The sequence below is a fragment of the Glycine max genome, chromosome 11 (genome assembly GCF_000004515.6).
Source record: "Glycine max cultivar Williams 82 chromosome 11, Glycine_max_v4.0, whole genome shotgun sequence".
NCBI lineage: Eukaryota > Viridiplantae > Streptophyta > Magnoliopsida > Fabales > Fabaceae > Glycine > Glycine max.
In genome coordinates, this window is record NC_038247.2 from 37,705,131 (window position 1) to 37,730,600 (window position 25,470).

Sequence of the window (25,470 nt, forward strand, 5' to 3'; positions counted from 1 at the left end):
CGGAGAAAGGAAAAGTAATTATTCTAGACTTCTAGTACTATTATTATTTGGCTCAATTGTAATTTTGTTACTGCAGCTCTCCAACTACTCTATGATTTTGCTTTCCTTCAATTTTCTAATTGTAACATTTATTCTTCCTAATTTTATAAATTTACAACTTTGGTTTCCTCCTATATTATTAACCATAATCTCTAATTTGCAGAAAAGAGGAAGAGTGAAAATTTATGATTAATAATTTTCTAATTCAATTTTTTTAATAATTAATGATTTGATTAATTTATAATTAACTTAATAACTTAATTAATCAAGATTAGTTATTAATAACCTATCAGGATCACCAAAATCACCAATATATAAAACTAGAGAGACCAAATATTACAATTAAAATTCAAGGAAACTAAAATTATGAAATGACAAAAATAGACATATTTATATTCTACTATTTTATATTACATTTTTTAATGTTAAGTATTTTAATATTAATCTTATATTATTTATTAAAATATTTTTAATCAAGTTTAAAATAATATAAGAAAATACACTTAAATAGATTATTTTTTTATTATATTAATTAGTGTAATAGTTAAAATAAATAATTTAATATAAAATTATTCAAAAAATGAAAGACAAAATATAGTGTTTAAATAATAAATTAAATATTATAAGTGGCACAATAGTTAAAATAAATAATGTAACATAAAATGTAAAATATAATTAAAAAAAACTCTATCATCTATCATTATCAATGTGTTGATGTATAATCTTAAATTAATAAAATAAATATTATAATCATTAAATTAAGATTGTAATATAAAAATATAAAAAAAAAATAATATAAAAAATAAAAGAAACTAAACTAGGGTATGACCTATTATTTCATATTAAATAACAATAAAATTCTGATTTATTTAAAAAAGGACAAACATAAAATTTGATAAATACATTAAAGATAAAAAAGAAAGAAAATATAAAATATTAGAAGTTAGCTTTTAAAAAAACTCTACTTCAAGTATATTTAAAAAAACATTGAAAAATTATTAAAAAAAATTATTTACCAAACAATTAAATAAGTTTTTTAGCTAATAAAAAAAGGTTAAAAACTAACTCAAATACCTGCCAAACATAGTCATAACCATAATGTCAAGAAATAATCATGAAGAAGTTGTCAATTGTAAAATCAATAAATCATAAGTTTATTTTTTTCTACTGGAATATAGTAATTTTCTTTTAGTTAAATTTTACTTGATTTTTGGTACTTTGTAATTTTTTTATTTTATGTTCAACTTTGTTTTAATTTAAATATTTGGAAGGAGAGCTTTACTGTGGTCATATTCGACTAGAACAAGATTATATTCCATCAACGATGTACACTATAGGTGATCTGGACAAAAAAAAAACTTTTAATGTATTTATTTTTTATTAGTTTCTATAACACATTAATTATTTATTGTTAATCTATCAAATATATATTAGAAGGAATAAAATAAAATAAACTTGAGTAAATTATTTTTACAAGGATAAAAAATTGAAACAAAAATTCTTTAAGCACTAAAATCATATTTAAATGTAAGAAATATATGCACAAATACTTTATTTTAATAATAAATTATCACATAAATTTATTTATTTTTATAATAATTATTTTAAAAGTCATATAAAAATAAATTTGATCAGTTAATATAATAAAACAGTACATGTCTATTAAATTTTTTTCATGTAAAATAGTTTTTATCATTTTTATATGTTCTCTGAATTTATTTATTTTAAAAATATTATTTATAATTTTTTGATTAATTAAAAAAAACATTTCTTAATAATTAAGTTGAATCGAGCTTAATTCTTTAGGGTCGAACTGGTAGTCAAAAGTTGGAGTAGATACATGAGAACTTAGATTTGATGTCACTATAGTAAATAAATAATAAATAAAATAGAAAGTTGAATCAAGCTTTCTATTGATTAAACAATCAAACATTTTGCTCAGAATAATTATAAAGTCAAGTTTTACAATATTTCGAGCATGACAATTATATAAGTATTATACTTATTGGTTAGTATCGTATCTCAAAGATTTCAGTTAGTCACGAATTATGAATCTGAAATATATCAATTTACAGATATTAAAAATATTTTTTTGTGAAGAAAAGATAGTTCACAATGAACTTTTTCCACAAATTTATACAACTCAATTGTACTTATTTTCATGCAAGGTGACACAGTGACACTAGTTGCCACGCAGTGTGACTTCGAGAAAAGAACTTCGTATCCGTACTCTATATTCCTCCAAATTCTGTTGAGAACGAGGAGCCAACAACAATCATCAATGCCTTTTGTTACTCAAATGTGACAGTGTGCGGTGCATGTAACTTGGTATGGAGAAAATGAGTATGGCAATATCAAAAGATTTATTTTGAATTCCAAAATCTGATATTAAATGGTGAAGTGAAGTGAAGTGTAAAGCAAAATTAAGATCGACATCATTCACTTTACGCACGTTAGTGGACAAGATTAAGTTTAATTCAATTCAGAGGTTTATTTTATTAAAGATCTTCATATCTTCAAATGAAAAAGCTCTAGATTCTAATTGCATAGTCCCACCTTCCAAGTAATTCCATGTTACGGAAGGCGATGGTGCTGTATACTAAATAGTATATTCTTATTCGTGGATTGAGTCTACTAGAATGGATCAATCACTATTAATGTGATGAATCAAGATTTAAATTTTGGTTTAAAAAAATATCTACATGATTACATTTAGTGTTTGATTGTATCTCAAACGTAATTATCTTTAAAAGAATAAATTTGTGACAAATAAACAAATTGCACGTGATAAAATATAATTATCTTATTTATGGGTTGGGTCTACTAGAAGGGATTAATCACTTTTAATGTGATGAATCTAGATTTGAATTTTGAGATTACGACCATACTTTGATATTCAAGTGATTTATATAACCAAAATTTTGTAGGAAGTAATGGTTCTATTTCTAATTATAAGACTTTATTTAATTTTTTTTATAATTATTTTTAAATTTTAGATATATTAATTATTTTTTATTTTTTAGAGATTATTTATAAAAATATTATAATTAGTAACAAGAATATTATAAAGGAGTGTGGAGAGATATTTATGCTGTAACTTTCAAGATTGAATGAAGTTGATCACTATTTTATTCAGTTGCTTTCACCCTTGTATTTGAAAACTTTCCTCTCTCTCAGCTTTTGCAGGCTTAGCATTCCTCAATGCTTTCATGGACAAAAAGATTATCTTGCTTCGAAGGACTTCCAAAGGTAGAAAAAGATTATCCCATTAAAGAAACATCCTAATCTAAGTTTAATTCAACGCTTTCATGGACAAAACTACCTCAAGGCTGAAAAAAAAATGTTGTTCCCCCCTCCAACTAGGCACATGATCTGGCAAAACTGTGGGACTAATAAAAAATCACATGATCAATGTATGTAAAGACTAATTGGGGCAAATTATTTTGGATAATATTAATAATCTTCATGCTGCTCATCCAGGAAATTGTACCTTTCCACAACTCTTTGCACTGCACCACTTTCCATGTATAACAATCTGTAAATGTAATTCAGTTCATTGTTGAAGGTTTTAATGGTTGTAGCAGCAACCAAATGGAATTCGATCCTCTGAGCTCTTCAAACTTTATTACTAGTGAAAGATGCATTTATCTTTAGATTTTTCATAGAACTAGTTCATGTTATCACACGGGACAAATTAAGTGTGGGGAGTAATATTATTTTATTATTTTTGGAAAATTAAAAATAATAAATAAATATTTTTTATATAAATTAATACGACATTACAAAATACATTTATTTTAATTTCCCACGGTCAAACATGTACACTTATGACTTATTACCACAAATTGTAGTTATTTTTCCGAATTTCCTTTGCACCAATTTTGCTTCTTCACAATGTAAATGATTTATTTGGAAGTAAAGGGAAAATTAAAAAAAAATATAAAGAAAAAATCAGAATAAAAAAAACATAATGTTATATAGGCTAAAAATAGAATTGTGGTCTCATTTATATTTTTTATATGAATTTTGTCCCTTAAAAAATCACTTTAATATGATAATGTCTCTATTAGATTAAATTGAACTTTTTTTTATCAGCTTTTGATTCAAGCAACAATAATTTCGACTGAGATTATATTTCTCATAATTTGGCTGACTAAATTGACTTTCATAAAATAATCATCTATCAGGTATTAATAAGTTGATTGTGTTTGTGTGATAATTTAACTGAAGGATCAATTTAGTCTAACAAGTTCTTTTAAGGGTTTAAAGTAAAACTTTTACACTTAAGGGATCAAATTTAAACAAAAAATATAAATAAAGAACCAAAATTTTATTTTAGCCTTTTATTTTATTTATCATTGTAGCATGATCAGGCTAGTTAAGTGGAAGAAATGAGAAGAGTTACAATATATTTATGTTTAATGACTTTTATATATATTTTAAAATAATAAGAGAGTGAATAAATAAATTTTTCATTTAATTATTTTACTTTTCTTATTTCCACATTCTTATAAAAGTAACTACAACGAATATTATTACGTTGATATACTTATATATATCTTTGTAAATAATATATTTGTAATTAGTAATACATAGAATATACTCTATTTAAGATAATATTTAAATAGATAATATATAATGACCATGAAGATAATATATTGTGTATTTAAATTAATTTAATATTTAAATAGGCAATTTATAATGACCGTAAAAACTATAACATTTGTTTGTTTGCTTATGACATCTCTAATGGCATCATTACCACAACATATTTTAAAGTATTTTATTTATAATTACATAGCGCATGAAATGTAATTAAATGATTATTAAATAGTATCTTTTATGAATGAATATTAATATTAATGTTTTAATGCATTTTAATTTTTTTTTATAAAAAAAAACCGCAAACTTTTGGAGGGGAAATTTCTTCTCCCATGTATGTTACTATAAGTAATAAAGGAAGGGTCCTAGATTTGTGTTCCTCTCTGCACATGAAAAAAAAAAAAAAGCAATGGCAGAGAGCTCATCAAATTCAGGGAAGGGACAAAATGTGGTTGAAGACAACCAAGCCGTAAATGAAATTCTATTTAAAGATGAGTTGCAGCTAGAGTTCATAATGAGCGTGGGCATTGTGAAAGACTTTGAGTTGAGCATGCCATATATGACAAAACTGAGCAATTACAAGTGGAACCTATGCTTGCCCGTGCAAGGGTTCGAAGACATCCTCTTAGGGTTCTTTAAAGAAGGTGAAGATGTTAGAGAGGCAATTTCAGTGACCGTGTATGACAAAGGTTGCCATGAGTTTGATATGATGCTCAAGAAAATGGGTAAAGGATTCCAACCATTACTATGTGCCAAACCTGAGGGTGGTTCATTTTCTGCGACCAACAGTGCTTGAGGGAAAATGATCTCATCGCCTTGCGCACCTTTCGCCATGCAAAAACTGACATGTTATCCTTAGTTGTTACTTTCAAAAGAATGAGGTAAGAAATGGGAAGAATATAATAAACCTATATGATTCTTTTCCAGTTAGTTAATTTGCCATTTTGTGTATGCATGGCTCTTTATAATTATAATAGCAAGCTAAATTGCACCAGAGATTGTTGCAAAAATAGCAGTACGAATAAGATAACGGAAATATGATTGGTTACTTGATAGGAATGGACCTAGTGAGACCCAAAAAGGTAGTTTAAATACTAAATAACTTAGGTGTTATCCTTTTTATATTATTCAGTTTTATTTTATATTTGCTAAAATAATAGATTATGACAAGTGTATATCATCCATCAGGGTTATTTATATAATGCAAGATTCGCACTCTATTGAGATATCAATGAAAAATATATATGTTTATCTTTTAGCTTTTCTTTGTAGTTCTAATGGTATAGATAGAATAGTCTCCTTGAGCCTATCATTACTAAATTTTCACAGCAGCCACCTATTAGTGTGTTAATGGGTCAAAGTCAAATCACAAATTCTTGCCTTTTGTGTTAACTAGTATAGTAATCCGTGGGCAAGAATATTATAATTTACTAGCCAAAATTTTTTGTTTGAAACTGCCATTCTTTACTGAATACCTTTACAACAGCAACCATGATATCCAGAACAGCATAATCAGGCATGCATACTTTGCTTTCACAGTAATTCCTCAGTACCTGTCAACTTGGCATATTCGTTCTCATCTATGGTCCCTTTCTTCAATTTCTTCAATAAGCGGTATTCCTGCATCAACTCTTCCTCGTCTTCCATTGTCTGCTGAGCACGTCTCTGTCGGGCTGTTTTCTTCCGCGTGGCAGTGGGTGCAATTGGGGTTTTCTTCGGTTTTTGAGGTTTTGGCTCTCTCTCTTTGGCTTCTTTCTTTGCTTGCAGGTTCTTCTTCCTTTGTTTCTCCCGTGATTTATCCCTATATTATTGAAGTTAAGCCATCAGCATGGGTTTCTAAGAGAGAAAGGAAGAGTAAAGACAATATGAATCCAGGACACTCATATTAAAGTCAATTGTAAATCTTACAAGACAAGAAAGTAAATTCCATCATTCTATGATCGTAAAAGGGGAATTGGATAGCATTGGAACAATTGATTCTTATTAGATGTACAGCCATTCATGAGTTTTAACCTATCAGATTGACTTTTTGGGAACGAAGGTTCCTGACATGGTATTAGAGACTCTTGACTAAGTGTACAGGACAGAGAGTTTGACATATTCTATCTCCATTCTTCAAATTAAAAAAGATAAATTTTAGCACAAGGTAAGGTGGCCCAGCCCTTTGCTTAAAGCCCAAAAGGCTCCTATGGCATGTTAGACATTATATTCAATTATTTATATCATTCATAAGCTTTTGGGGAGAAATGGTTCTTGACAATGCTTTTACCCAAGAACTAGAAAAGTTAAGCTATGAAAATGTTTTTACCTGTACTTAATGTCCACCAAATTGATATCTTCAACTGGCTCAAATCCATCCGTGGAAAGTGAGTGGTGCTTTACCTCCGGCATTGAAGGAAGTTGTAATAAGCCAAATCCCGTAGCCAATTTACCAATTTCAAGTTCTTTCCACCTGCAAGAGTGAGATAATTAGTTTGATAATGATGATGTTTCATTATAAAATGAAAGCAACATTAAAAATGACTCACCTAAAAATATAGGAACAGTGATGCTCTTTATAAGCACGGATGTAAGAAACAAAAGCCTTAATTCCCTTTTCCATGACATCACGATCTTTTTTTGCGGCAGAACGAATCTTAAGCAAGTTTAATCAATAGTGTTGTTATCGGAAAATTGGAAAATGGTAAATCATATACAATTTGCAGTTTGATAAATATAGGACTGGTAAGCATGTTTACTCAAACAAGCAATAAAAAAAAATTCCAAGAGTGAATGAACAAAATCAGCATTAGCCTAGGTGGCAATCTGGGCTTCATATCATGTTGTATCAGGGAATTTATTTCCACTAACTATTTAGTTGACTCTATTAGAAGTCAGAAAAAAGGATTAACTAGTTCATATATCTAATGAGTATCACTAACCATTAACCAGCATGCAAAGGATCTTTCTACTGTGTTAATACAAATATTATGACAAAATAAAAAATTAAGATTATAAAGGCCTAGAGCAAACCTGAGGAACAACATCGGTAGCATCATCAGAACATATTCTCTCTTGAAGGGGAACTCTTCTTATACGCAGGAATTCTACATAAGATTCCTCCTACACATTTGTATAGATTACATTACAATAAAATTGACACTTGAAAAGAATACTGCATGGAATATCAAAAGCATTACAGCATTAATATACTTTGACCAAACCTTTGGTAATAAGAAGACAACAGCATGACCTTGTTTACCCAGCCGAGCAGTTCGACCTACTCTATGTATGAAAACGTTTGGATCTTGAGGAGGATCATACTGCACAAGAAAAAACATTTTAACCACACTGTATGGTCTATTTTAGCAGCCAAGGGAGAGAGAGAGAGAACCAAAGAAGATGAAATGCAATAGTCAATAGACAGTATCATATACAAGGTCACAGAAGCACAGAGCTACCTGCACTATACAATCTACACCCGGTATGTCAAGTCCACGTGCAGCAACATCTGTACATAGAAGAATTCCATTTGAAAGGGTTGTAAATGAAGCTAGTGCTTTCTCCCTGGCAGACTATATGACAAAATAAATAAATAATCATGTATGTAAACAGTAAGACACTGACAAAATAATGGGAAAAAAGAAAAACAATGCTAATTAATAGAATATTATGCTTCAATATTGAAAAATGCTAACATCCAAAACTATACCTGCTTCATCTTCCCATGTAGGGGAATCAAGGAGAAGCCTTTCAAAACAGAAAGACAAGGAAGGACAGCTCCCCAATAATCAACGCATGCACAAGTCATGAAATATCTGCATTAGAGTCAAAATGATGTTGAGTAAGATAAATTATATCTGATAAATTACTCTTCTACTGCACAAATCACATCATTAATTATCAATGTGTATCTCACATTATAATTTTTTTTGAGCGATTCTTAATAAGGATATCTAGTAGCTGTGATGGCTTCTTATCTTCCTCGCATTCCAAGTACTGCAAACTCAAAAGTATGAGAGGATGAATATATAAGCAAAGGATAAACATAATTGTGTATCTATTAGCAGTACATGAAACCTATTATATGGATTCCAGTAAGACTGTAAGACAGAGAACCACAGGTAAATTACCAAACAATATTGAAATGATTCTGCTACTAAGATGAGAAAATGAAATCATTGGATAGCAAAGTTACATTTAAACTACAGCATTAGGGCATGCCTCATAAGTTTTACCTCAATGTGAAGTCCTGAAGGTGTTTTGGAAGATTCTGGTTGTTTTGATGATGCGGGACCCTTTTCTGATTTTGTTTCTGCTCGAACTTCAACCCTCACAGGGTTCCTCAATCCTGCCTTAGCAAGCTCTTCAATAGCCTCAGTTTGAGTAGCAGAGAACAGACCAGTTCTCCGAAGCTTAGGCAAGAGAGATATAATAGAAGTTATCTGCTTCTGGAATCCCATATCTAAGAGTCTATCAGCCTCATCCAAAATCAAAATCTGTAAGAATAATCATAATAATGTCAAATTGCTAAAATAGTGTGTGTGTGTGTGGGGGGGGGGGGGGGAGGGGGGGGTGTAATACACCAAATCAAATAATCCAGAGTAAAAAAATTTCCAAAAGATCAGAACTTCACAACAGCATGAAGTCATTAACCCATGTTCCTCTGCTAATGCGTACATAGAATAGAAGACCAGGGATCTTGAAACAGGATGCAACAACATCAACTAAATATTATTTTGTCAACAAGACCAAAGAAATCTTCATGTCCTATGTATATAAACAATGTCAAATCATACATGAAAATGAAGCATGAAACACATACCTCAAGGTTTTTAAGATCCAAAACATCCATCCGATTCATTATGTCATATAGCCGTCCGGGCGTGCCAATCAATATGTTTGCTCCTTCCTCCTCTATTTTCTTTATGTCTGTTTTTACTTCTGCTCCACCAACGAGGAGCATGGACTTAACATTCATCAATGTTGAAATGAAGGACTGTGCAACATGATATATTTGAGTTGATAGCTCCCTTGTAGGGGATATAATTATTCCTAGCACCTACAACAAGTGTACACATAATAATGATTATCCTAATTGCTTATTAGATTATTTATTGCTATTAACCTAATTATATCCAAGCTCAACAAAATAAACTGGAACTAACTAAAACACAAGTATTCCGCGATGCACGTATTCTTAAATTCCAATATCACGCTACCTTGTGAGGCTTGGGATGAGAAGAGGAGCGACGTAGAATCTCGACGAGAGGAATGACAAAAGCTAGGGTTTTGCCGGAACCGGTGGCGGCGTCGACGGCGACGTCCTTGAAACTGCAGAGCAAGGGAATGGTGGCGGCTTGGACGGGGGTGCAGAAGTCGAAGCCGGAGTGTGATAGGGCTTGGAGAACCGGTTCAGAGAGTGGCGGATTCAGGTCGGAAAAACGCACGCTTGTTAACGCTTTGTTGGGGAACTCGGAATCCATGGTGGCGCCGCCGTTCAATGTGTTCGTTGCCTTTATGCAATTTCCTTCCTTTGTTGTACCTGTACCTTCTCTCTGGGTGGGTTTATTTCATGGGTTAATGAAAAAAAAAATCAAAATAACAACGAAAAAAATCAAAAAGCAACTTTCTTTTACTAGTAAACCCCTAAATTAATCCTCAAAATTATATGGGTTGAGCATTTTAGTACCTAAGATTTAAAAAACCCTTTGTTAGTCCCTGATTTTGCAAAAAGTCATTCTTTTTATCCTTTTCAGCTATAATTTTCACTGTCATTTTACACCAAAAAGACTAAAGTAAATGACGTTTTGTAAAGAGACAGAATAACGAAGAGTTTTTAAAATTTCAGAGACAAAAATGGTAGAATGACTAATTTGGAAATTTACTTGTTTGTTCAGATTTAGAGTGCTAAAGCCCCCCCAAAAAAAATACAGATTATATTCAGTATTTATGAATTATGTCAATGACCATAGACAGCTAAAAAATAATACTAATGGATGGAACTCTACTAGCAAGAAACCAAAGAAATAAGTGTGACATGATGGAGCCAACCTGAAACCAAAGTGTGGTATCGTTTACTTGCCACTTCGTAAAATCTACAAGCACCGAAATAAATATGAAAAAAAAAGCTTCAGTCAGAACTTTATAACTGCCATATCCTTACAAAGTATTCATATTTTAAAGCTAGTAAATTGTGATGTAAGAACCAATGATCCCACCAAGGTTGGCCAAGTGGTGGTGGGGTTTACGTAGTTTAAATTACCGGTGGATAAGCGGGTCGGTTCACTTCGCGTAAGGCCCGTTCGCATAAGTTCGTATTGGTAATGGACCGGATCAGTCTGTCTCGCTTCTTACGCGGACCAAATAAATAAATAAATTGGTCTGCCGTCGTCCCGCGGACCCCACGGGTCAAACAGGTTTGTCCGCAGGCATAATTTTAAAAGAATTTCAATTTTAATAAAAATACAATACAATCAAATTAAGTTCAATACATAGGTAAATAAAGTCTCAATAATTAGTCAATTACACTAATAAAATAAATAATGTCTTAACAAAAGAAAATTCAAACAATAAATTTAAAATATGAAATTTAAACATGTCCAACAACAAATGATTTCATATTTGAAATAGTTGGAGTCTTCTCCATCTTTACATTTAAAAGTACAACAACAATGAATCAACCCCAACAAAAAAAATAGGATAAAAACAAATTGTAGAGAGAAGAGAGATGTACTTTGCGTGGTGGTGGTGGTGGTGGGTCGAGGCTATGGTGCTAGGTGAGTGTGATTTGCACGCGTGACTACGTGGTGGAGAAAGACCGTGCGGAGAAAGTGCTCTTAGCCTTATTACAATGATAACAACTAAATATGATGTGAATTATTTTTTATAATAAAAGTATATTGAAATATCTTTAAAAATATTTATTTAACAATTATTTTTAGCTTAAAGGATAAGAATTGATATTTTTATTATTTATGACTTGCATATATCAAAAGGATAAATTAAAAGATAAAAAGATTGAGGAAATATTAAAAAGGAAGATTTTTAACATGTTATTACTTATCTTTTTTATCTTAATCTTTTATTTTTCTTATTTTATCTTATCTCTAAATCTTTTATTTTTATCTTTAAATCTTTATCTTATCTAATATATTTCTTTATCTGTTATTTTAAAACAAAAGTTTAAAGTGAAAAAAAGAAAATCAAACCTAAAAAAAACATAAAAAAATCAACTTATGATTTCAAGTCTATTGTTCAAATATGAGAGAGAGAAAATGTTGCTCCATCAAGAATGAGTATAGGAGGATATAAAAACTAAAATCAATTTAGTTATTAAAATATTTTAAAAAAATATATTGATTTTACTTTTTTATATTTAAACTTCATCATTTGATATAATTTTTTCATGAACTCTTATAATTTGAATATGTTTTTAAAAATTTCTAAATCTTTTTTAAATCTTATAAATTTATATAGTTCTTTTAAATCTTTTAAATTCATATGATATACATTAAAATTCAAACTATCATAAAAGTCTTATAAAAAAATTAGACAAATTATAATATTTTTTCATGATCTTTAAAATTTATAAAAAAAATTTATACTAAAATAATATTTTAAAATCATAATCCAATAGGCTTGATTGTACGACTAATAATATATTTTTTTTCATCATTAGCATGGTGATTTTGGGGAAATTGACTAGTTAAATTTAGTAACAGCGGTAAATGTAGGAAATTAGCGAGGTTTAAGAGTGGTCCCCAACAAGATGTTTTCCATTTGTTCCTCTTCTTTTCATTTCTCTTCCTGCACCCCACACATCTCACACGATTTCACCTCCCTTCTTCACTCTCAGCTCAAAACGAAGCAGCATGGAATGGAATAAATAGGCGTGTGTTTTGACCCTTCCAACAATGGTGGCTCAACGCATCATCATCGTCATCGTCACTCTCTTCACGCTTTTTCACCTAACCTCGGTCACAGCCACTGCACCTTGCCAATTCTCTTTTCTCGACGGGAAAAAGCTCTACAATTACACCCTCTCTTCTCCCATTCGCAACTTTCCTCACGGCATCCTCAGCGAAGACGGGTCTCTTCTCCTGATCTGCCCTTAACCCCCTCTCTCTATCTCTCTCTCCATGTTTGTGTTGCTGTTCCGTCTTTTCTCCTTGTTTCTCTGTTTTCATAACCTTTTCATTGTTAGGATATACATATTTCTGTAATTTTTTTATTAATTGAATTATGATGTTTTATTATTCCTTGATTCATGTTTAGAATAATTCTATTTCCTGGGATTAGTTTAATTCATGCTATAAGATGCTTGCTAGAGTTTTGGAATTTAGTTGTTTGGAGGATTTAATTTTCACTCAAGTTAGGATTTTAACAGTTAGTATCTGGATTCTCTGCTTTATTATTGTGATTTGGCATTGTTTTACAAAGACAACAATAAGCTTTGAACTTGAGACCTCATTTAAACTACATAAACCCCACCACCACTTGGCCAACCTTGGTGGGATCATTGGTTCTTATATCACAATTTACTAGCTGTAAAATATGAATACTTTGTAAGGATATTGCAGTTATACAGTTCTGACTGAAAATTTCTTTTTTCATATTTATTTTGGTGCTTGTAGATTTTACAAAGTGGCAGTAAACGATACCACACTTTGGTTTCAGGTTGGCTCCATCAGGTCACACTTATTTCTTTGGTTTCTTGCTAGTAGAGTTTCCATCCATTAGTATTATTTTTTAGCTGTCTATGGTCATTGACATAATTCATAAATACAGAGTATAATCTGTAATTTTTTTTTGGGCTTTAGCACTCTAACTCTGAACAAACAAGTAAATTTCCAAATTAGTCATTCTACCATTTTTGTCCCTGAAAATTTCAAAGCCCTTCGTTATTCCGTCTCTTTACAAAACGTCATTTACTATAGTCTTTTTGGTGTAAAATGACAGTGAAAATTATAGCTGAAAAGGATAAAAGGAATGACTTTTTGCAATATCAGGGACTAACAAAGGGTTTTTTAAATCTTAGGGACTAAAATGCTCAACCCTATAATTTTGAGGATTAACTTAGGGGTTTACTAGTAAAAGAAAGTTGCTTCATTTTTGTACTCCAATGACTGAATTAGTGTTTGTTATATATGTAACTATGCAAGGTCAATCACTTCAGTCGAACTTTCTATGAACAGATGGACTTTCAAAACACAGCATATATGTTTATACAGGATACAATAGTCTTAATGTAGCTTAAAGTTTGTGCTATGTTGATCTATAATTGAATTTTGTGCATTGGTTGTTTGAGCAGCTTTGCGATGGAATGATTTTCAATCATGATCCTCCAATATGTGCTGACTGCTGGGTAAATTTTTCTCTTTTCTGTGAAGCTATTTTTTCTCTGTTGATTGACATATAGCAATCATAATTACTCGTGATTTATGAATTATGATCATACTCTATATAATTAATTATGTTTCGGATAAAATTTAGTTTTATAAAGGAATAGTTTATGGAATCACAGCAGTTGTAGATATATTTGTTGCTTGTCTTGTAATATATCTCAAATATACTATTTCCTTTTTTCTTTTCAGTACATTTTTTTTTTCATCAAGTCATTTTCCTTTGTATTTATCTATCCTTTTTAAGCTTTCTTAGAAAATTGTATAGTAAAAATTATTTCAAAGATCTGAGCCTGTATAAATAAACAGAAACTTAAATATGAAGCTTCAATGCATGCATACTTCCTCTCACATGTATATATACTTAAACAAAGAAACTCAACAACAGATAACTGTGAAGTTGTACATTTTTTAATAAGGAAGAATATGTTGTTAGATTAGTTACCTTACAATCAAACATGATTTGGCATCGCAATCTAATAATGTATGATAAATGTTCCAAAAGATGAAGATAATGGGAAACTATATTTAGTTTAAAACAATTAACAATCATTCAGTCTAGCTTATAGTGCCTAGTGGTCACTGTTAACATAAAATTGATGCTACTTCAAAAGGATGAGATGAAAAGGTAGATCATATCAATGATAAATAACTTCAGGGATAGGCATTGGGTAAGGATTTTAAGGCTGTTCAAAGGTCCTGCTGCAATTTGCATTAAGTAAATTATTTCATGAAATATCTTGAAATAATGTAATATATTTAATAATTTATTGTCCCATAGTTTTACAAATCTTTCTGCTTATTTGTTTGTCTTATTGTTTGCATTAGGATTGTGGAGGGCCAAAACGTTGTGGGATGGAGTGCAATGCTCTTGTGGCAAACAACGTTGGGGGTAGAATTCCTGACATTTCTATTTTCTCCAATTTACTGTCTACTGCTTTATGCTTGTGGTAGTTGTGGGAAAACTGAATAGTTCTGCTGCTTTGTTTAGTTTTTGTACCTTGCAACATAGGCAGTTTCTCATTATGAATGGAATTATATGATAAGTGCGTGTTTGACCTTGGTATGAATTTCTCCAATTGCAGAATTGTTTCTTCAGAAGCATTTTTTTTAGATCATCATTAAGTAAAAATGCAATTCAGGTCATTTTTGCTTCGAGTCTCTATTGCTATTTCTCTCTCACAGATAAATATATTCTACCACCACAATACACAATTTAGGCTCCATTTGGGGTGGTTCTTAAGTTTTAAAAACTAAAACCAGTTTTTAGTTTGTCATTTTAGTTTTTTTCCCCAGTTTTAAAAAGATGTCGTCAATCTTATTATAATTTTCCTTTAAAATGTTAACTTAAAAACGATGCAAGATCAGATCGTTCGAGTGAGGCTGTGATGAGAAGATCTCAAGTGAAGCATAGCAGAAAAGAATATTCTGTCTGCATCCAAAATGGTACCTGATTGATTTCATTAAATGGAAAGTTAGAAACATGGGGTGAAGCAGGGGGGAGCTGACAAAGGTGTTGGGGTCAGTGCGGGTGGAGGAACTGCAAATGGAGGAGTTGTGGGAGGGAGAGTTGTAGGTGGGATGGAGGTGCTGGGGAAGGGGATGTAGGTGGTGGAGAGGCTGGGGGAGGGAAGCTCACTGGTGGGGATGTGACAGTTGGCGGTGGAGACTGAGTAAGTGGAGGTGAAGAAGGACAGAGAAAGGTGGAGGAAAGTATTTAAAGAGACGATACAATTTCTAAGAACTTAAAACTAGAATTAGAATCTTTTTTCCTTCCTGTTTCCAAAAGTGAGTTACAATTTGACCCATCTTTTATCCAAACATATTTTGTTTTAAAATTTAAGTTTTAAAATAATGAACTGGATACTTGCAACAACCCCAAACAGGACCTTAGGTTAGCTAAAAGTGCTTCAATTTACTATAAAAGTTTTTTATATTGAGTGATAGCATTACTGAACTTGTTCATAGTAGCTAATTGCACTTACAGAAAAATAAAAAAAATTATCAGACCTTTTCATTTCTGCAAGTTTTATTGCTAACAATATTTTTTTTTTAATTTTGTCTTTCTTCATTTGTTTCTCATTTTTTGTACACTGCTTTTGGTATAAGAAGAGCCTATATTCTTGTGTGTTGCTGATTTTAATTACTAATTCATTTGCTTCTATGTGTTCATATGTGCATTCTTTCACTTTGTTATTGAAAATTCTGAAAAAAATATGTCCATACATGATAAAAGAAAAAATTGTTTCAGCTTCTGTACAATGGAAATATTTGTAGAGTGGTTAAGTTCTGTAGTAGAGATTATTTTAGGGTCTAAATAACATGTCCCCTTCATCATCTGTAGGCCAAGAAAATTAATTTTGGGGTTATGTCTCTACCTTGCTCAACCATTTAAAGCTTTTGATACATGAACTGTATCCAATTGAAGTCAATTTTTGTGTATATCTTAGAGTGAAATTTTAAGTAGGATGGAATCTTCATCCTCTAACAAAGTGATAAATGCAGGTTATCATGTATGCACAGCCATAGGACGTGGCCAAAAAATAGATGTTGACATTATTGGTAAGCCTAATTTTCCCATCTGTTTCTGTTTTTTTATTTGCTTTAATCCATGGTTTTCTTTTGCTAATTTTGGGTGCTTTATTTATGCTCCTCCTGTTTTGTGTATTATGCACTATTTGATTTAAGTGATTTTGAATAATGCTTCTAAATATGAAGTAACTAGATAATATATGATTCTAATGCTATTCCAATGGCAGATAAGAAAAATCCCCACACTGGTGTCATTGTTAAAATGTCGAACAGTGGCCCTAAGTACAACTGTTCTCTAGCTGTGTCTGTTCTTTGCAATTTAAATGGAGTGCAAGTAGGTTTTTTATTCTTTTTTTTTTTAAAAAAAATTAATTGATTAAACCAGAAATTATTAACCTGATACTGATTGGAAAGTTTCATTATAAATCTTCTGTTTACAGGGACCGCGAACTCTGGAGAGATTAGGGGCCTGTGATTATGTGAGTACTTTATTTTGGGATATCTTTTATAATTAGTGCTTCCTTTCATATTGTTTGTTATCATATGATACTATGATTTAGGTTTCCATCATCCGATCATAGTTCTTTTATGTCCTTGTGTAGTATGTATTTTTATAATTTGTTAACTTTGAAATTGAAAATCACTGACAATTGTTGGAAATCTGGGAAATGTTGAATTTAAAACAGCAAGGAATGTGATTGAATTTGTTGGATTTTCCTTTTCATCTATCTTGTAGAAACTTCATAATATTATCAAATGATATTATGGTCCACATTCCATTAGTGTGGTATATCCTCTGATATTGGCTTTCTTTTATTTACTATTATCATGTTAGTTTATCTTGCTGGCATCCTATCTTTGTCTCTCTTTTTCTGTGAATTAATTTACCAGTTGAAAGAGTTATATAATTTTTTTTTCTTATTTTTCCTTTTCCAGCTATTTTCTTCAACTACCATGTCCCTCAATGATGTGAAGACATTTATTGTTCTTTACTCATGTCCCTGTATTCTTGTCGATTTGAGTTTTAATTGTGAAATTAAAAGCTCAAAGACAAAATGTTTTTTTTCAAGCTATAGATGTTGCATATACATGGCAGGAAAGTTGATAGATTTCACAAAATTGCAGCACAGATCTAAGCTAGCAAGCTCTCGGCTCTAATAAACGAGATAATGAGTCTTTTTCTTATGTCTTCAATTCTTTTTTGTTCAAAATGGAGAAAACTTGACAGAAATTCAATCTCTTATTCCCCTGCATTGATATATATATCTAATGGAACCTGAAAATACGAATGGTGGCAAGGCAAAAGTTGAAAACAAAGGGCAATATGAAGGTGATATGTCTTTTTAAACAAAAGAAAACTATTATTTACTGTTGTAATTTTCTCAAGCAGGTTACAGAGCTAAAGCACCCATCTGGCTGTGCCATCATTGTAAATGTTCATGGAGGAGGGTTGGGGTGGTTTGGCACCTTACTGATCATGTAAGGGTTTTACTGTCGTGCCTGAGACTTAATTATCACAGGGGGCTGTGATTTGGCTAAATTACTAATAGTTGTTTCATCTTATCTCATTCCAGTGTTTTGTGTCTTTTTGCTGCATATCTCTTGGCTGGTATAGTTTACCGATTTTTCTTCCTCGGGATTCGTGGTATAGATGTATGTTCTCTCCTGTCCTTTTGTTTTTTACTTGTCTTGTACTCTGTTTCTTGGTAGGGTATGTATGTCTGTTTTCATTTTATTTAGTCTTAAGTTTGTTTTTTGTTTCTAAACATATGCTTTTTTTTAGTTCTTATTTTTAGTCTCTAAATTTAACAAAAGTATTGTGTTTATAGCCTCTCGTTAAGGACCAAAAACACACAGTTTTTATAAATTTTAAAACTAATAAGATTTAAACAGGAATTGATTTTTAAAAATGCCATTTTCATGGACCAAAAATATATTTAGTATAAACCTTTGTGTGTTTCATATAGGTTTTGTGAATTATCTACTCCGTTATTGTTTCCTTATACTTGCTCTGTCATTTGAATCAACATTGCATAATGTAAACCTTCTGTCAGCAGCTCATAGTGGACTTTTCTTGTTGCCATTTATGTATGCATAACTTAAATGACATGGCTAAATTTTTGCATCTCACGCTGAAACTCAAATTCATTATTGTCCCTTTTTTTCTAATGGTGGGAAATTGCTTTTTAGTTACACACCCAGTCATTCTGTTTGTAATTTTGTTTCTTAAATGGTTTATGATGTTTTAAAAGTTTAATTCCTTGTCAATCATTCACAGCACTTTTTTAGAGCATTAAAGCCACCTTTTGTGGGACTTTACTGCAATTGGGATTGAATATTCTTTCATTGACTCTATGTTACAGATTATCCCTAACCTGGACTTCTGGGTTAGCTTGCCTAGGAGAACACAGGTATTCTTCTACATGAATGCTTCAATTTCAGTTTTTCCAATCTGACATTAGGAAAAGATAAAATAAGTTTTTAAAACTTTAGTTCAATGATATGTACAAGAAGGTTGGGAGTTGCATTCTTCGTGTAAGCATTGTCTTTTATTTTGTCTTTGCAGAGTCTGTGTGCATCTTTGGCGAGGAAGTTTAAGGGACCGTCTGAAGGTCACCGGAGCACTTATTCTCCTGTGAACTTCTGAGATTAGATTTTCGATTCTGGATTTGTCTGATGAATTCTTTAAGGCTAATCTCCAAAACGAGGCCAACATTCTGCCGACAATGCAGAAAACCCCCTTTTCAGATACCCTATCGATCAGCTCTGGGCTTCCTTGATATGGAACATTCCACAGAAATCTGTAATTCTTGTTTTGATTGTCCCTCCATGAATTTAGCATTTAACATTCTTTTGTCTCTCTCTGAAAGAAGAGAAAGAGGAGGAAGAAGAAGAAAAAGAAGATAAAACAAAAAAAGAAGGTCTAGCATAATTCTTATAGAAAAGAAGAATTGTAATGGAGCTAATCTAATCATTTTGGAAGACATTCTTTGGTTGATAATCAGATAATTGAATGAAATTGTAACTTGTTTTTTGTTACTTTGACCATTAATTCATTCTTGTTTCTCATTTTGTAATCATTCTTGCATTTCTAGTTAGTTTTATATGGATGGGGTGTATGAGTGTATCTCTTCATGCTGTTAGCTTTCTGCCAATGAAGCCCGGGTATATTTTAAACTACAGGTCTTTGAACCGTTTGATAAATTTTAATCAAGTCTTTAAACTTGTATTTGTTTTTTTAATTAATGTAAGTACGTATGAAATTTGATCATTCTCTTACTATATTTTACTAATTATATTGTTTAAAATATAATAGAATGAAATATAGCTTATGTAATGCTATTTATTTCATGTAGTACCCCACTTTTTCTTTCTTCCTTTCTTTTCAATTTGTAAATTATGGGGTAGAATTACTTTTACTTTTTTATTTTATCAGAAAAATATTCAAACAATGTGAACACTTCAAAAAGTTCTTTTAGATTAGAACTTGATTGCATGAGCCAACCACCCCTTTTTATAAGCTTCCTGAAAAAGTTATAGTTTTAGATAAGAGCTTGATTGCATGAGCCACTGTTGGCTATTTATGTTTATGTTTATATTACAGTAATAGCAGTGATTATATATCGAATTGAATGCTTGATAAACTTAGTTCAATAAATTATATATATTTTTGTGATAATTTTTATAAATTAACTTCAATATTTTTAATCATATAATTTAACTCCAATATTTTGTGATAGTCTTTATTTCGAAAGATTATCCAGTATTCTTCAAGTTCTACTACATTGATAAATATTAATTTGTTAGAATATTAATTTTTTTAATAGAAAATATTGAATCCGTGATTTTTTTCTTTTTTTAGACCAATAATAATAATAATAGTAATAGCTAGTAGTAGTAATAATAATAATAATAAAATGTAATGTATGCATTGTATATGCAAACTGGAATCAATCATCAAATGCATACAATTAGCAATAGAACAAAGGACTATTACAACTCATTTATTTATTTATTTTTGAGGAAGATTAATATTACAACTCATTAGTCATTATTACTATGTTAGTTTACTCATTTTCAGTTGGCCCATGATTTAATTTTTTTTTCAGTGTCCAGCTAGCACAGCAGCATAATAATAATAATGATATAAATATATAATACTCTGCAGGGTCCAAATATTCTTTTGTTGCTGTGAGAATTAAGAACCAACAGAGCAGCTAAATTCCAAATGCAACGTTACCTAACGCCTAATCACCCTCTACCTAATAATTTCCAAACCCTTATTCATAACCCAGAGAAAATATCCACATATATTCGTGGACACCTTTTTGTTTCTTTGATGTAATATGTATATCCTATTTGAACAGGGAAAGCTATTATTATTATTATAATTTTTTTTGGTTCTTCCTCTCTGTCATTCGGTTAATTAGGATACATAATTTAACTGTGTATGACATTATTTTTATTCAAGTAGATGCATGTCTGTCTCTGGCTTTGACAAACCAGCTTGGCTAATTAATTAGTAAGGTAATCTCTGCACGAAAAAGCACGAACGAAACGTGGCTCATTATTATTGACTAACTGTACTAAGTCATATATTGAAAAATAAAATTGATATATGACGGAAATCACGGTGGATTATTGGTATAAACTTGTCTTCTCTAAGAAAAGACATATGCAGAAACTCCACAATGATGGCTTCAACTGACCAGTTTAGCTTTCACTTTTAATTTAAAATCAGAAAGAATTGTAGGTTCCTATACAAGAATATGAAATTGTTGTAACCAAAACCAACACAACTCCAACAAAGGTTAGGGTTCATGCATGCAAAAAATGATGAAGCCACCTTCTTCTTCTTCCTTCCCCTCTCTTCTCAGAGTCAAGCCTCGTCTCTCTTCTTATCTCTTCACCCTCTTAGCTTTCATTCTCTTCGCCGCCATCCTATATGGCCATGACTTTGTCTTCATCTTCCGTCCACGCCTCCACTCCAACGATCACACCACACAAACACTCTTCTCCACACCCGGTGAGTTCCCTCGTAAATCAAAGAAACTCTTTTTTCTTCTTTCTCTCTTTTTGTTCTTGGCTTTTCAGTGTTCCTAATTATTATCTCATATATATATATATATATATATATATATATATATATATATATATATTATTTTGATCATTTAGTCGATGTGAGATCTTCAACAACAAAGAAAGAAAATACCGAAGAAAATAAGACGGCGGGGACAAAATCGAAAAGGGAGGAAGAAGAAGAGTGTGACGTGTTCAACGGAAGGTGGGTACGCGACGAGTTGACTCGGCCACTGTACAAGGAATCGGAGTGTCCGTACATACAGCCACAATTAACATGTGAAGAACACGGTCGGCCTGATAAGGAGTATCAGCGGTGGCGATGGCAGCCTCACGGTTGCGATCTTCCCACGTAAGTAGTGCTGATTTTCTTCTCTTTTCTTTGTTCAACAGTTCTACGGAAATATTCTCTAATCTCTACCACGTAATTGGATATAATAATTTCGAAATATCTCCTATCGAAAGAAAAAATAATAGTAGTATAATAATTTCGAAATATTTCAAAAGGGAGAATGTTAAAAAATGTGTCGTGCCGTGTGTGTGGTTTTTTCACGGGTTCAAGTTGTCGGTGCGTCGGAGTGGGGTTGTTGAATTCGTTTCATGGCAGCCACGTGTGGCACTGTATGGTGGTTGAACGCTATGAATGTTGTAGTCATAACACGTCATTTATTGAATCACAATTAAATGATTGCATACCAACTATTTTGTACCAGTTAAACCATGCAATGATGGTGGAATCGAATCGGTCGACACTTGTAGTTGTAGCTCTCTTTTGTAGGACGTTATGTATGTTTTCCATTGGTGGGACCTTGTAGCAAGAACATGACATAATGAAGTAATTAATTGAGGATTCCCCAGTCCCAGTTAGACAACTTGCATTTCAATACTACTAATTTGATGTTTTGTGACATTTTCTATTTTAATTTATGTCCAAGCCAGTTAATTTCTTGGACTTGGTTTCGGGTTGATTATTATTGCAAGTTTGAAACAGAAAATTAGACATCTTAAAGTTGTGGCCACGTTTTTTCCTTCTTTCTGGAATGACTATTTGCTTTTGTGATTGAAACTAAAGGAGTTGTAGGCGTTGGTTAGATAGATTTAATTGGTAGGGTCTTTGAAGTTAAGTGTACGTTTAAGAATCCAATCCACAAGCAATGACTTTACCACAAACGAGTGGATGCCAGATGAGGGAGAAGGCTATATAATTAATTGTTTAGTCTCAATGGATCTTCTATAGACTAAACAACCAAATAGTGTAATCAGACATACCTACTTTTTTCTTGTTTAAAGTGAGAAGGAAAAATGGATAGATAAGAAAGTTAACTTCTCTTGTATACCCGTTAAGGCCGTTAAATGAAATAACGCTAATTAAGAGTTTCCAATGAGAAGATATAGAGATCAAATTAATATTGGTACTTCAGGCAAGAAATGAATCAATTCTCTTAATGAGATTAAAATGATATGAATTACGAAGGTTACATCAAAATTTAGTATGCAAATAACTTCAAAAGATACTTTTGGTCCGTTGTTTTTTAGTTATGATTCACTCTTTACACCTTAAAGAACTCAATCCATTGAATGCTTCAAGGAATCATAATTAATTTAAGCTAAACATAACACATTTTTACCAAAATGCAGATTCAGTGCCAGATTAATGTTGGAAAAGCTTCGTGGGAAGAGGATGATGTTTATTGGAGACTCCCTCAATCGAAGTCAATATGCCTCTTTGATATGCCTTCTCCATCAACTTATTCCTGAACATGCCAAATCCGAGGAAACCTTGGATTCACTCACTGTCTTTTCAGCTAAGGTAGGTACACCTCTTACTACTTGCTTATGTAGAATACATAACTTCATTTCATAGTAGTGTTAGCAACAATATCATGTTAGCCTTTTTTTTTTCTCCCTCTTTGTTCATTGTGTTGTATTTAATTAGGAATACAATGCCACAATTGAGTTCTATTGGGCACCTTTTCTTCTTGAATCAAACTCCGATAATGCTGTCATCCATAGGGTAACTGATAGGATTGTGAGAAAAGGTTCAATCAATACGCATGGTCGTCATTGGAAAGACGCTGATATTGTTGTATTTAACACTTACCTTTGGTGGATAACTGGCTCTAAGATGAAGATCTTGTATGTTTCTCTACTTTACTTTACTCAAGCAATTATTTACTTTGCCCTCTATCATTTCTTTGACATTGCCATTGCAAAACATTGCTTGAAGTTTTCTCAAATTTTTAGGCTTGGATCTTTTAACGATGAAGTAAAGGAGATTATTGAGATGTCAACAGAGGACGCTTATCGTATGGCTATCAAAAGTATGCTTAGATGGGTGAGGCTGAACATGGACTCCAACAAGACAAGAGTCTTCTTTATCAGCATGTCACCATCTCATGCAAAGTGAGTATAGTTCACACACATATAATATACCAATAACACATTTTTTTGTGCTAAACATAATGGCATATCTATATTCTGATGTTGCTAACCTTTAGAGTGAGATTGATATGTACTTCTCATTATGCTATTTTCAAGAGAGTATTGTTTATTGAAGAATTTGTTGTATATGGAAGCATCAAATTGTGAGGACTCACATCGTTATGTAAATATGTGGGCAGAAGCATAGAGTGGGGAGGTGAAGCAGGAGGGAACTGCTACAATGAAACAACACCAATTGATGATCCCACATATTGGGGTTCTGATTCTAAGAAAAGCATAATGCAAGTAATTGGGGAAGTGTTTAGAAAATCCAAAATACCTATAACTTTTCTCAACATTACCCAACTATCCAACTATCGTAAAGATGCACACACATCAATTTACAAGAAGCAATGGAATCGGTTGACTCCAGAGCAATTAGCTAACCCTGCTAGCTATGCTGATTGTACGCATTGGTGTTTGCCTGGACTTCCAGATACTTGGAATGAGCTTTTGTTTGCCAAGTTATTTTATCCTTGAAAGTGAATCAAAATAAAAGATCCTTGTTAACTCGGTTCCTTGTGTGGCATGACATGAAAAATTGTAAATGGGAGGCTACAACCTATGAGCTTTAGAAATGGTAAAAGAGAAAGAATGAATGCAAAGAGGATTTGTGTAGAATAATAGTACATTAACATTGATGAAGGAGGAGATTGTATATATAAAATTGAGTTTTTTTTTCTTCTTGTAATTGGATTGACAAATTCCAATTTTTGCTAGTTAATTGTGTCCCCTAGCATTGGTGCTATGCTAACACATATATAGATGAATTGAATTGCTATGGAACATTTGTTTTAACATTAGTACTTATGAAATCAAACATTAAAATTATTTGTTTCTCTTTCTATATTGATAGTTAATGCTGTTATAACGTGGGTTGGTTGGATCTAATTCAATCTTATAAGACTGGTTTACAAGATGAGTAACTCACTTTTTTAAAAATGAAAAGTTATAGTCATGAATAAGAAGATGGTTCCAGTTATGTTGGCACTCACCTCTTGGACACCCTCAGTAAGTCATAAATATATTGAAGACGATGAAAATCGAAAAAATATGAGAAGATTATACCAAGTCCCATGAGGAGGAACAAATGAACAAAACCTGTAGTTAGGACAGTCTAATCTATTGTCCATATAATCATCTATACAAAAAGGGAGAATTGAATCCCACCAAGAGAAAGTGTTAATTGAGAGACCATAATTAGCTAGTATGTCAGCGTTGCGATTACCTTCCTTGCAAATATGAAAAATGCGAAAGAGCATTTGAGAAGTAAAAAAACAATATATAAATGTTGAACTTGAGAACCTTTCGTTGACATTTATATATTCTATTTAGACATTATTTTTTATTGATG

At 31.6% G+C, this 25,470-nt stretch overlaps 3 protein-coding genes across 5 annotated transcripts; 2 read left to right on the plus strand and 1 right to left on the minus strand.

The window, feature by feature from the left end:
* Positions 1-5,106: 5,106 nt before the first annotated feature.
* On the minus strand, positions 5,107-10,691 carry LOC100807011 (DEAD-box ATP-dependent RNA helicase 18). Of its 2 annotated transcripts, XM_003538433.5 has the most exons (13): positions 10,675-10,691; positions 9,843-10,178; positions 9,446-9,682; positions 8,859-9,119; positions 8,540-8,619; positions 8,333-8,438; positions 8,082-8,195; positions 7,845-7,943; positions 7,654-7,743; positions 7,170-7,276; positions 6,950-7,093; positions 6,195-6,442; positions 5,107-5,465 (listed from the first exon to the last, which is right to left on the minus strand). In XM_003538433.5, the coding sequence occupies exons 2-13, from the start codon at positions 10,104-10,106 to the stop codon at positions 5,218-5,220; spliced, it is 1,998 nt and encodes a 665-aa protein (XP_003538481.2). In that variant the 5' UTR covers positions 10,107-10,178; positions 10,675-10,691; the 3' UTR covers positions 5,107-5,217. The 2 variants fall into 2 exon arrangements, with proteins under 2 accessions (XP_003538481.2, XP_014619727.1); XM_014764241.3 differs by lacking the exon at positions 10,675-10,691 and having other exon boundaries at positions 5,107-5,482; positions 9,843-10,278.
* A 1,711-nt stretch (positions 10,692-12,402) lies between these two features.
* Positions 12,403-19,595, plus strand: LOC100809288 (uncharacterized). The gene is made up of 11 exons (XM_026124484.2): positions 12,403-12,712; positions 13,257-13,299; positions 13,934-13,987; positions 14,853-14,916; positions 16,530-16,586; positions 16,784-16,890; positions 16,997-17,035; positions 17,947-18,035; positions 18,131-18,209; positions 18,920-18,967; positions 19,123-19,595. The coding sequence occupies exons 1-11, from the start codon at positions 12,537-12,539 to the stop codon at positions 19,201-19,203; spliced, it is 837 nt and encodes a 278-aa protein (XP_025980269.1). The 5' UTR covers positions 12,403-12,536; the 3' UTR covers positions 19,204-19,595.
* Positions 19,596-21,184: 1,589 nt separating this feature from the next.
* On the plus strand, positions 21,185-24,947 carry LOC100807879 (protein trichome birefringence-like 33). 2 transcript variants are annotated; one of them, XM_003538435.5, is made up of 6 exons: positions 21,188-21,582; positions 21,732-21,987; positions 23,274-23,445; positions 23,572-23,771; positions 23,880-24,038; positions 24,257-24,947. In XM_003538435.5, the coding sequence occupies exons 1-6, from the start codon at positions 21,381-21,383 to the stop codon at positions 24,594-24,596; spliced, it is 1,329 nt and encodes a 442-aa protein (XP_003538483.1). In that variant the 5' UTR covers positions 21,188-21,380; the 3' UTR covers positions 24,597-24,947. The 2 variants fall into 2 exon arrangements, with proteins under 2 accessions (XP_025980272.1, XP_003538483.1); XM_026124487.2 differs by having other exon boundaries at positions 21,185-21,582; positions 23,572-24,038.
* The last annotated feature ends 523 nt before the right edge of the window (positions 24,948-25,470 follow it).